This window comes from Atta cephalotes, assembly GCF_000143395.1.
Source record: "Atta cephalotes unplaced genomic scaffold scaffold00003, whole genome shotgun sequence".
Lineage (NCBI taxonomy): Eukaryota > Metazoa > Arthropoda > Insecta > Hymenoptera > Formicidae > Atta > Atta cephalotes.
The window spans coordinates 8,178,688-8,192,114 of record NW_012130067.1 but is presented as its reverse complement, the minus strand read 5'-3'; the positions used below and the strand labels follow the sequence as shown (position 1 = coordinate 8,192,114).

At 30.8% G+C, this 13,427-nt stretch overlaps 1 protein-coding gene across 1 annotated transcript in view; it reads right to left on the bottom strand.

The window, feature by feature from the left end:
* Nucleotides 1-271: 271 nt before the first annotated feature.
* Nucleotides 272-13,427, bottom strand: part of LOC105625627 (tetraspanin-1) — an 18,267-nt gene continuing 5,111 nt past the window's right edge. The window contains exons 3-8 of the mRNA XM_012206950.1: nucleotides 5,184-5,312; nucleotides 4,454-4,528; nucleotides 4,215-4,325; nucleotides 3,473-3,637; nucleotides 458-599; nucleotides 272-306 (exon numbers count right to left, since the gene is read on the bottom strand). Of these exons, the coding sequence (XP_012062340.1) occupies nucleotides 272-306; nucleotides 458-599; nucleotides 3,473-3,637; nucleotides 4,215-4,325; nucleotides 4,454-4,528; nucleotides 5,184-5,312 (657 nt within the window). The remainder of the gene's footprint in view (nucleotides 307-457; nucleotides 600-3,472; nucleotides 3,638-4,214; nucleotides 4,326-4,453; nucleotides 4,529-5,183; nucleotides 5,313-13,427) is intronic.

The following is a 13,427-nucleotide window of genomic DNA, read 5'->3' as shown; positions in this document are numbered from 1 at the left end:
GTAGTAAGTAACGTAAGTAACGAATACGTACTAGTACTATATATATATATACTATATATATGTGTGTGTGTTATATATATATATATATATATATATATATATATATATATATATATATGCATGTATGCGTACGTACATTATATGTGTTATATACGTATATTAAATATAACACGTATAAACACAATCGAGGTATTCGCAAAGTCCTTAAAGAAAAAGAAACTGCGTTCAAAAGAACTGCTGGCAGAAAGCTTAGCACATTCTGCTCTCGAGGTTACTCCTTGCCAGAAGGTTCTACGCATCGATAAACTGCAAAGTGTCAAATAGGTCACATTTTACCGTAAATGAATAGAGTAGCTGACGTCTCTAACGGCCGAGGAAATCGTTCAGCGGAAATAAGTAAGTTACTTATGCACGCTTAATACCGGGATTTAGTAAATGACTTTAACACCGAGCCTACCATGTTGTGGGCGCCAATAGCAGCAGGCTAGGTACAACGCCAGAATAATCACCAGGACCTCGACGAAGACTAGGGTAGCGGCCACACCGATTACAATTGCTGCATTCTCCTCGATGGCTGTCATTATGGCCTTGTAGCAACCCTATAGATAAGCAAATGTAATCAAATAATCATGTATGTCAATTTTTATACAACATATCAATCAAAATTAATTTTACCCCCTCCCCCCCTCCCTAAAAAAGAGAAAAATTATCTCAGTGCCACTGAATTGAAAATTCAGGCAATTTTCGTGTATTAAAACTTTAGGATTGCCACAGAAAATAAATTTTAAAATTCCCTTTTCTAAATTTTCCAGATGAAAATGAAAAATTTTCCAATATAAAATATATTTTTAACACATTTTAACACATTTAAAGTCAAGAATTGTAGGAAAGCTAGCTAAAATTTTGGGTGCAAATTCAAGTCAAAAAAAAAAATAAATTAGTATTGGAAAAAAGAATGCAGTTATGAAAAAACGATCAAATAAACATATTAATAAAATATAAATTTTAATTATTTTATTAAAATCGTTTAAAGTGTGCGAGTTTTGAACATATTTCACTATAAAAACATCAAATGTAATTTTAAAAAATTATAATAATTATCTAGAATAGGAACAGTTTAAGGAAATTGTAAGTAAATTTCAAAATTCTTTTTTATATTTAGATTATATTTAGATTATATAAAGACTTTTTTATATTTTTCCCTGATTTTTCCCGGATTTCCAAGTCTGTCAGACAACCCTGAACTTGTATTTCAAAAGCGAATTTCGAGTGTAAAAAACCCCGCTTTTACAAAGTTTCAATCTGACAATGAGATTTAAATGACAGAAAATAATGTAATCGATAATTACGTTGATCAATATCCGAATAAATGAATAAAAATGAATAAGAATACTAATATAAATACACTTTTTTGGATTCGTAGAGAAATATTATAAAAGTTGTAACACGCTGAATGCTGTATCGAACATAATATTCAAAATTTCAAGCAATTCTTATACACTAATAGAGGTTTCATGAAAACCTGTTGTTTGTTTTTGTATTTTTTTAGTTTATTCTTTGAAATTTCAAACCACAAAAATACTTAACAATTAATTACTTTGATATAAAATGTCAACTTGTAAACGATGCATTTAACCAAATATGATTTTGATTGTAAATAATTCCTATAATATACCAAAATTATAGGTATCCATTTTAAAAAATCTACGTTGAACTTCATAACTCGAAATAATCATAAATAAAAAAATTTTATTTTTTTATTTTACGCTTTGTAGTTAATTCAAAGCTGTGCAAATTTGCGTATTAAATTTCAACCAATTGTAAGGTATTTGCTCGAATATCTATGGACAATCACCCTCTATATCGAACCAATATAAATGCAATACACTGCCAATATTATATTTATAGAGGAAAGTCTAGGCCCCTATTATGAAATAGGCGCCTAATATGAGATAACGACGTTTCTGCTAAACTAGATACTATCTGCTAAATAGACGCTATCTATTGATTCCATCATGAATTTATTGCTCTTGGATTGAAAACTGTTTAGTAGAAAATTCATTATTAGATCATGCCTATAATAATTGTAAAAAAAGATTTTAGATGTCTTCAAGTTTCATTGAGATGAGTTTTTAAACATTGTTTATTATTTAATAAATAAATATTTGGCAATAAATTCTTCATATAGTGATAGAGTAAGATCGTATTAATAGAAATATACGAGATATGTTGAATTGCTTAATTACAGAAGTTAGATTTGATGATCGTAAAACCGTAAGCTGTGGAAATCATAATATGAAATACAGGGTATTTCTAATATGAAATAACCTATGCTCTCATGCCATAGTGAAAATTGTTGCTAAAGTATAAGTCATTGTACAATAATAAAAAGGACAATGAATAAACATTGAGTGCCTATTTCTGCGATGCTCCATTTGAACTATCTGAAGATGATTTCTGGGTGTAATGATGTATTGCATACTCATTTTTCGCGCATCCTAGCTATATTTGTTTGTATTTAAGATACATTAAATAAAGTTTTTTAGTCGCAATGCTGATATATTTTGCGTTTTACTATTTGATTTCTCTCTCATTTTTTATATTAGGGGCATTTCATATTAGAAGCACAAAATGGATATGATAATTGGATATAACAGGTTGGAAATAATGAGAGTCAAGCATGGTAATTCTTGTGCAAATACGGTTAACAAAACAACTTTAATTAATCCGCTTACATTTCGGCTCACTTTTGAGCCATCTTCAGAGACAATATGATTATAATTACAAAATGTTGTAATTTTTTGCAATCTGTTCACTTTTTACATTTCTTTAATTTAAAAAAAAAATGGAATTTGAATTAAATTTTATAGCATTATCTTAAAGCTTATTAAATTCTCTTCAAAATGACCTATTATTTTTTTAAATTCTGGCCATAGACTTCTAGCATTTACCCAAAATGCACTCGGTATCTCATAATAGGGACCTTTCCTATACTATCGACATTACTAATTATTGAAAATTTACATATGGAAATAAAATTAAATCTAAAGAAATCTCTAATATACATATCTAATATGTAGAATATAAACAAATATACGTTTTAAAAAATATTTTTTGTCTTGAACATGATTCTTTTTGTTTAAAGAGATACGTAGAACATTAAAAATATGTTTTATACAAAAAAAAGAGATCAATGTTTAATTTTTTTTTTTTTAACAGTTCTGCTCAACCCTGATGGGATGAACTATAATAAACGCACGCAATGCCAATGTCGAGTTACTCTCAGAAAATTGCCAAGGAGAAAGTGTGTTATACGTGAACAGCTACGTATATGTATATACGACATATGTTCGCAAAAATAATTACACCTAGAATGCTGGTCGGTTCGAGCGCTAGATACATCATAATATATAAAAGAATAATATAAAAAAGAGCCGTTAAAAAATTAAAATGTAAATAAGACCCAACTTACCGTTTGGTACGTATTAAACGAGGTGGGATTTATTGGACATGTAGAATCCTTCAGAACGTCATTTTCTTTTATACAGCAGGCATCAGGGACCATTTTTCCGACCATTGTAGTCCAGTTCTTATTTTCGCTAAAATCTCGATAATTTTCTATGCCGCAACAATGGAGCTGCAAATATTTCCATCAATATTAGACAATTTTGTCTTTCTGTCTTTGATCGATAAAATTTTTCTTTTTTCATTTACTGAGTCCTCGTGGACCCGTAAGAAAAACGGAAAAAATGTTATGCATATATTTATACAAACGTTAATTAAATTATCTTTTTAAATAATTTAAATTAGCAATTTAATTAAGCGTGTTTATAATAATTATACGATATAATTATATGATATTTCTCTTGGTTTTAGTTTAAAAAAGAAAATTGTGACATTTCTCTATATAACTTATCTGCTTTCCTATCAATTTTCTCCGTAATTTATCAAGACACTTAAAACAAAATTCTGACGAGCGTTTGTAATATGCAATTTCACTACAAAGTGGTATGAGTGCCGATAACTCGTCCTGAGATATTCAGCTTTCACTTATACCAAACCGCCCGTGCTGCGCGCTGTGCAGTTAGCGAATCACTTGGCAAATTAATTGCGTTTATACATGCAAAATACATAAAATCCGGAAGAATCAATGTACGATCAATTCGCGTATCAGCTTGTCGAAATTATGTTATCGTTATAATTAGTAACTTTACCTTACTCATGATACCATCCCACGCGACTGTCACCGTATCAATTTTATCGCTGGTGGTCGCATAATACTTAGCGATGGTATCCTTCAAGAAGTCCTGCGTACCTTTCTCGACCTGCATAATTTCATACTAAAGTGAATTTTATTAAAAAATATATACATTAATATATGTAACTGATAAATTGCTCGACACTGGTAGAAATTAGAAATCGCGGGGCATATATGATAATTATAAATACGCACGTCTCCTTTAAGTCCAAAAGCGAGGCCGACTACTACACACTCCAGGATCAAAACCACCAAGATTAAAATGCCATACTGTAATCACAGAAAATGATTTCTCCTTTTTGTGTAATTTCGTCCCGATTTCGCGCCCGATTTTATTAACAAGGCAGTGATTTTAGATATAAGAAAATAAATCGAAAATACACGACAAGATTGCATTATTTTCAAAAAAGTTTATTTTATGTTTTCGATAATTTTGTAAATAATTTCTTCTCTCAATTATACCAGCAATAACGAACATTAAGTATTTTGTATTCGCTATTATGTACATCATAAATGAGAGAAAAAGAAAACCACGGAGAAAATATCATTATATTGTTATTACAATTAAACAGCGCTAAATTTTATGTCGTCTGCACTGTTTTAAATTAATCGATTACTGGATATCTACAACCAGCAGGACTGCTAATTTTGTGTTAAAGTACACATTGAAAGAGATGCAAAGTCGTTATAAAATTTCTTGTTAAAAATCGTATTTATCACTCACTATTGACTCAAAGTTATTTGCATGTGAATTAAAAACGTATAATATTTCTATTTTTAGATACTAAACATGTAAGAAACACATGAGAAAATTTGTAATTTTTTGATATGTTTCGTGAATCTCTGTGATTTTACATTAGACTGCAAGTGCCATACATACATATAGGCGAGATGGAATTATTGTGTTTTATCAGAACGGACTTACGACACAGAGGAGACACCTGGACTCGAACATAGCGCCGCAATACCCAAGAAAACTGATAATGAACGTGAGAGCACCAGCGATGATAAGAATGTAAGCCATCATCTTGATGACATCGGCATCCGTTTTGGTCTGCAAAAACAGCAAGGTGCGATGAGAATACAAATCGTCCTGCAATGAATATTCATCGAATATAACGTGGAACAAGGTTGCGCGATATTACGAGCATCCTTGAATCAATTGAATTTTTTTCCTGTCTAGAACTTGCTTCATTATGTTACGCAAATTTATTTTGTATTATAATAAAATTATATTTATTATAAACTAACATATACATGTTAATAAAATACATCAATAATAATTATTTATTACAAATAATTAGACATTATTAATTATAATAATACAGGGAATTTTTTCTTAGAATCTACTCTGAAAATATGATAGTCATGGGACAAAATTGTATTTCGAAGAATTTTTTAATGTAAATTTCTCTCATTCATTAATAAAACTACAATAAAGTAATAAAATAAGTTTGATCGATTTTACTGAGGTGCAAAATCTTAAAATTGGTAAAAATCTTTAAATTGTATTATACCGCAACTCCCACATTTTCAGGATAAATTTTAAAAGGCGTGTGTAATTACTAATTATTAATATATAATTATATAATATAAAAAGATATATATTATATTTATTGTAATTTATTTTAATATGTTCAATTTTAAAAATAACAAGACACTATATATTTGCTATGTAACAAATGTAAAATAAGAATACAAGTCGAAAAACCCTGTTTAACCAGAAATCGTAGAAAAATAAAAATCACAAAGATTACTCATTTATATAAGTAATACTAATTCAGCTTTTATGTTTAGTGAGAAGTTCACGATCATTTGTTACAAACTGCGGGATTCCCGAGTTCCACTTGAGATCATCTTGTGTTTTACGAATGAAATTATGCGACTTTAAGCAATTTATGTGACTGGATCCTAAATTAATGCAATTAATTTTGCGTTTCCTTAGATTAATTTCGACGGCACTTATTATATTGATGGCATTATATTGTTAGCTGCATTATTTAAAATGTTTATTTAATATCCGCTATAATCCGGCTGTTATCATTTTCTAATTCTTAGAAAAGAAAAAATTTTAACTTAGAACTAGAAAAAGATACAAAGTACCTAAATTAAATCGAGATTAAAGTTAATCTACATTGAATATATAGAAATGAATTATCTTATAGGGCTCTTTTCTATGATTCTTAACAATATTGTTATTGAACGATTGTCGTTAGTAAAGAACATTTCTTATTTCATAACAAACTAGCGACAAAACTGTCATAAATTCAACAGCAGTTAGATAGATGTTGTTAAGTTTACGACAATTTTGTTACCATTTTGTGTGATTAATGAGCAGTCAGTATTTGTAGAAAAGGAAAAATTGTTCACAACGAATAATCGTTCGATAATAAGTTAAAGTTTATTAAGGATTAAAGAATGGGGCTCTTAATATAATATGCAAAATAAAGAGAGCATAAGCTATGAACAATTATTATTAAGTCGAGTTCGTCACACCAAGTATCCAATCGCGAGTATTGTACGGGAATTGCTCGATATAAGAGGATGACATAATGGCTCGCGAACGACACTCGGAATACTTATAAGCTCCCTACACACAAGTTGTCGTCATGCGTGAGATATCGAGTTTCACGAGGCGGATTAGCTAGAGACATAGACACTCCTTTGTGTGGAGCGCGAGAAACGAGACGTACATCTGCCGATGCCACCGTCGCAGATTCTCCACGATTTTATATATTAAAAGAGAAAATTGTAGAAGAAGAAATGAGAGAAAAAAAATCCTTTTCTTCAATATATATTTCCGCTCATTGCTTTTCCGAATCGACACCGGGCAGCACACCGGTTTGAGAGCGTAAAGACTAATTGTAATTAGCTCTAATTACGGTATTTTTCGTGCAAATCTTGGAGTAAATGACGTATGCGTGTGCAAACTTGATATACGAGGTATAATCCGATCTAATAGTCCAACGTTGAGCTCAAAGCTACATTGAGGTAACAAAAAGTAACAGAGGATCGTGCTAATCTACCCATCGCGTGTGAAGATCTATCCATGAAAAGAAAGATTTCTAAGGACTTTAGGAAAGTATTAGTCGATTGATAACTTAAAGGGTAGACAAATCGAGAAAAAAAGAGAAATCAATTACAAGAGTTTTTGGATATTACACAACGGTTTCATTGATGTATCTATAGAAATTTAGTTAGATACCCATCTGAAAATATTTATGTAGGTCAATATCTTCAATATATGTTCTATATAACATTTTCATGTAAATTTTGAAAAATAATAATTTCTCTCTAATTATAAGCAATAATATAATATTACAATACAATACAATATTACAATAATTCAATGTTTAATAATAATAAATTTGGCAATTTAATGCAATGATGTAAATAGACAAATATATGAGAGATACGCAATAACATTACTACCATTCAATCCAACATTCGCTACAAAAAAGAATTTCGATCCGAATATAACGTTTTGTAAGATTCAATTTCATTATCATTTTATTATCATTAATTTTGCATTCGTTTAATTATTATATGATTCTGAAGAAAACCCAAACTAGTGGTCGAAACGTATACATGTATCACTTGTATAGGATAAAATTTGTACACAGTTATATTTTATGTTGGCTCAAAATAAGCCAATTATAATTAACAATTTTTTTCCGAGAATGCATAATTTCTCTATAATTTCAATTCAAAGCTGATACGAGCTTAAGATAATCTATCGAATATACATTCATGTTTCAGGATTGTATTAATCTCAAATTGAATTTATCTATTAATAAGTCAATCAAATTGACAATGCCAATGCAACTCTTAATACAACCATTTGACCAAATCATTAAGAATTAATGCTGCTGTTTTATTGAGAACAGCAGCGGAAATATAGTTATTGAGAATAATTTACAAGTGCTTTCGTGATTTGGATAAGACGATTAACGCCTTTGCGTGACCCATCGTTTTACGTTCACGAGAATGCAACGGCTTGACTTTAAAGTATTCTATTGCGATTTGTATCCGTCGCGGATTACTTCGTGAGTACATTGACACTCTCGAACACCTGTTGAATAGATATCAGATATTTTTAGTACTATGTACTTGATATAGGTCTTATTGAACTACCACTTGATGACGGAGCGAAAAATCAGGTCACCAAGTGAAAGGACTAATAAAGAGGCTGTCTCGTGTTCGGTTTCACCGGCTTGTTTCGCCAGATTGATCAAAACTATTCGAGCGGCGACAGTAAATGATAAGCGACCGACGTGGTTACTCGGTTTCATATCTACGGATGATCATCAGAAAGTTACTGAAACTAAGTAGCTGTGTATTTTGTGACGATAAAAGCATGGGAAACAAAATTTGATTACATAAATTAGAAATTAAATAGTTTTAATCAAAAAAATATAAATCCGATACTTATAGTTGAATCTATCAAATATTCTACTCAAGATAACTCAATTCAATTATGATAATCAGAATTCTGATTAGTATGATCACAATGCACTTTGTTTGTATTGTTGATATACTTCTTGTTGACATAACCAAAACATTTTTCTCATTGTGGCGATGAATTAAACACTGTACAGTAAAAGAAATCCGTTTTTATTAGCAAATTTATATATATATATATATATATATATTTAAAAAATAAATATAAAAATGGATTGACAATCATTCTTTTGAAGAATAATGTTTAACTCATTTTACTTTGTCCAATCGTTACAAAATAACAGCAGTCATTCAGTTTCACCAATTTCCCAAAGGCCATCTTGTATAATCAGTTTAATATTAAGAGTCATTCATCTTGCAGATCTAGTGAGTACATTAATTTACTGCTTTACTAGTCTACAAGACACTTATTAACATCAGTAATGTTGAATTGTATATCAATTTAATGCGCCTTGACACACTTAATGACTCTGGAATTGTGAACGATGAAATAAAAAGGTCTTTCTAAAGATTATATTGTAACAAGCTGCAAAAAAAATAAATAAAATCATTTCTTCCAGATTTAAATTAATTTTAAGCTCTACTTTGTGAAATTTTAAGATTTATTAGAAATATGTGCGCGCGCGCGCGCGCGCGCGCGTGTGTGTGTGTGTGTGTGTGTGTAATAATGAATGTGGAAAATATTGCGATAAACGATCTTTCTTGAAATATCTTTGACCAATCGATTAAAAATCTTTTAGAAGATTTAAATTGCTGACTCAAAGAACTGTAAAAAAACTAAAAAAAAAAATCTTTTTAATCTTTTTTTACAATCGCTCTTTAAATAGCTGTCAATGAACGTAAAAATCTACAGCTCTTATCATGCTCTTCAAGAGGATAAATCATCGGTAATTTAAGGATTAATGCTAAAATAACACGAGGCCCTAATAAAGAATACACGACCTATCAGGCACGCACACAAGTATACGAAGAATCGTGGCACATCATCGAGCATGAGCTGTTGCTCTGAAATGACCCAATTTAACGCATTTACAGTACACGAACGTATGTTGCGCGTGCGTCAGCGAGTTAATGCATTTTCTGGAGCTAACGGCGTATGTCCTAAATACCTGTTCGCCCTCGTGCTCGTGGATACATTGAATTACGTGCCTGATGGAAAAAGGAGGACGGATATCTAAGCGAAAGCCAGGTCCTCTGAATTTTTTCTCTTTTACAAGAAAAATTTTCCTTTCTAATTTCACCCCCTCCTCTCTCTCTCTCCTCTTTCTCTCCGTACGTGTTTCATCAACGTGTGTCGTTAACACTTCTGACTAATATCGATATGATTGTTCACGCTGATTATTGTAAGGATGAGATTATCGCTACTTATCTGTTCTCCATCAATACCACTTAAACAGGAAGGCAATGAACGAAATAAGCTGAAAAGTCGGAATACTCTCTGGTTGATGGAATTACAATATTATCGAAATGTAAATGACATAATATTTTTAATAATACATGATAAGAGTGTCCCAAGAGATATTTAATTGACAGACTACGTCTGTCACCAACTTTCGTTTGTACATTCATTTTCATTTACAATCTATTTACAATCCTCTATGTACATTCAGAAACATAATGATAGCAATTATACAAGTTCCGAAGTTTTGACAAAGCGCTCTTGTATAGATAGAGCGGATTAAACTGAGTCGAAAAGTCCTGTACCATTTTGCAATTTTCGCAATAGTTAACAAGATATTACTAAAAATTGCCGAATATTGGTTTTCAATAATTTTTTATTCAAATACTATCAACTTTACAGAAAAACAGCAAGATACAAAAATTGTTTATTTTCTTCTCATAGAATTCTAAGAATTTTTTCAAAATTTTTTATCAACTTTTTACTGCATTTTCTTATTGGTGACTATTTTTACCGACATGAGGAAAATATGTTATTAAAAATTCCGAAAAATTTTCAGACCTTTATGAAAAGAAAATAAACAATTTTTGTCTTTTGCTATTTTTCTAAATTTGATAGTATTTGAATAAAAAATTATTGAAAATCAATATTCGGCAATTTTTAGTAATTAATATCTTATTCAGCGATTTTTAGTAATTAATATCTGGTTAATTATTGCGAAAATTGTAAAATGGTAGAAGATTCGACTGAGTTTAATTCATTCTATATACACACGAGCGCTTGTCAAAACTTATCGGATATCCAGTATAAATAACTATACAAGCTTTATACGTAGAGTTAATGTATATAGTTGAATGAACTTATAAATGCAACTATAAATTAATTTATAGTTGCAAAAACTATATATTAATGTGATTCATTCAATTATGAGAATTAATTCTACATAATATGAAATTTGTATAACTGTCACCAATAATATAATTGTTACCACTATATCTTTTTTTCTGCGAGACTCTCAACAAGCAAAATTTCTGCGAAAATTTATCGATTGTCCTTTGTGAGAACTTTGAGCCGTCCTAAATAAGTCATCTATTTTACTGACTAAACACAATAATTTTTGTGTCGCAACTTCTTTTTTTTACAGATTTAAAAATCCTTTCCCAGAATTAAAGTATTTATATTACGCATTAATAATATAATTACGTGTCTGTGAGGTAAAAATTATAGTGAGAAAAATGGAAAGCTTTTAAAGTTGAAATCTTCTGTGTCATTTCTTCGTCCAATATATATGGCATCTAGAGCTATTAATGTCGCGGCAACATTTGCTTGATATAAAAGCTCTACAATCTGTACTTACGAAATTGTAATTCATAGGTTAGTAGTTTATACGAACAAACAATGTCAAATTTTTATTATTAGACACCTGATTTGATACGAAATTGCCTTACGAAGGCACTTACACATGCATACATGTGTAAATGCGATATCAATGTAACAATACGTAGTGATGTCAATGACACGTAAATCATATGTGTATAAAGCCCTATTGAGTCGATAAAACAAATGATTCTGAGATCTAGGCTGCGTAAAAAATCCTTTTCAAAGATAGAAACGGTTAGGTATTTTACCGCTTAATATCTCAAACAACTAACCCACATAATTTGCAAATTAAATCATCTTCGCGAGAAGATTCTAAGAGATGCTAGCTAGAGATGTATAATGGACACAAGTTATATCTGTTCGAATGATTAGAGTGATTAGAAGAGACTTTCTAAGCGTCACACCGAGCCTTTGCTAATAATGCAACAGTCGAGCTAGGTAACGGTAAATAAAAACGGTTGTTCATATATCTAAAACGAATCAATATTACGATTTTATTTTTTCATCTTATTATATATATATTACTTATACGAGATAAATCTTTATCATCATTTGCAAATCATTTCGAAAAACTAGAAACAAGTTTGTTCAATATATGACGCGACATTAGTAACTGAATCATCGTAATACATTATACTTTGTATATTAAGGATTAATTTTAGAAGAAGTAATCATCTTCATGTTCATTTTTGAGATATTTCATTTTATAACGGATATCTAATCTTACGACACCTTAAATTTTTTTTAGGTAAATGACTGTTCTAATTATAATGTCGCTTGATCGCAGGAAAACGTGCGTTACCCTTTCGCTGCGCGAAACTCGTCAAACGAAAGCGGCACTTTTACTTTTCCGCAGCGTTCCGCTGTCTAGCTTCGCCACCGGGAGCACACAAACGGGCGATGTAAATATAAAAAAATTTCAGGCGAGATTTCGCAATGTTCAAGGCGCCGAATGTTCAGCGATTTCGCCGCGTAAAATCGTTCGAGGAGGGCTTCGGCCCCTTGCATGTACCTATAATATACGAGCGAACCACGAATCCATGAGCACCCCGATCCTCCCACGCGTTGCGCTAATGTGACAACCAATCATCTCATCAGTGACCAAGTGCCGATAATTACGTTTCTCGTTCTCCTGCCTGTAACGTTACTGTACCCACGTCGCGTATTACACATCGGTCCGTCGATTCTCGCTTTTTCTTCAAGGAAAAAATATCTACATTTGCATCTGTATATCTACATAAAATAACTTATATACATATTAATATATTAATATATGATTGACTTATATGTATACAATGATTGCCAAAAATTTCCGACCAATATATAATTTTACAATAACTGTTATCAAATTGTTTTTCAGTTTAAATTAGACGTCAATATTAAGTTTCAATCAAGTATTATACTAGATATTTATATGTAAAGATTTTTTATCCAAGCAACTTAAGAAAATTACTTAAAAATGCCGAAAATTTTTCGTACTACTGTATACATTAATATATGTATCAATGCGTACGAAAAGAACGATTTGCTGAAACAAATGTCTGTAAATGCTAAATACAGATCTGAAATTAATTTTATTGGACCATCAAAATAATTACGTAGGAATTTCAAGCGTAATGAGCAATGTTGCAAAAAATCTCAACAGGCCAATAATCAGTTTGAGTGTCTTACATAATTATTTTGATAATCTAACAAAACAATTTTCAGATCTGTATCTAACTAAATTTTGAAATACTTGAGCAGAATCATCCTTCATATGTATGTCGCGTGTGTGTGTGTGTGTGTGTGTGTGTGTGCGTGCGTGTCGTGTCGTGCGTGCGTGCGTGCGTGCGTGTGTGTGTGTGTGTGTGTGTGTGTGTGTGTGTGTGTGTGTGTGTGTGTGTGTGTGTGTGTGTGTGTGTAGTAGTAGTACGTCGTCGTGTGTTACGT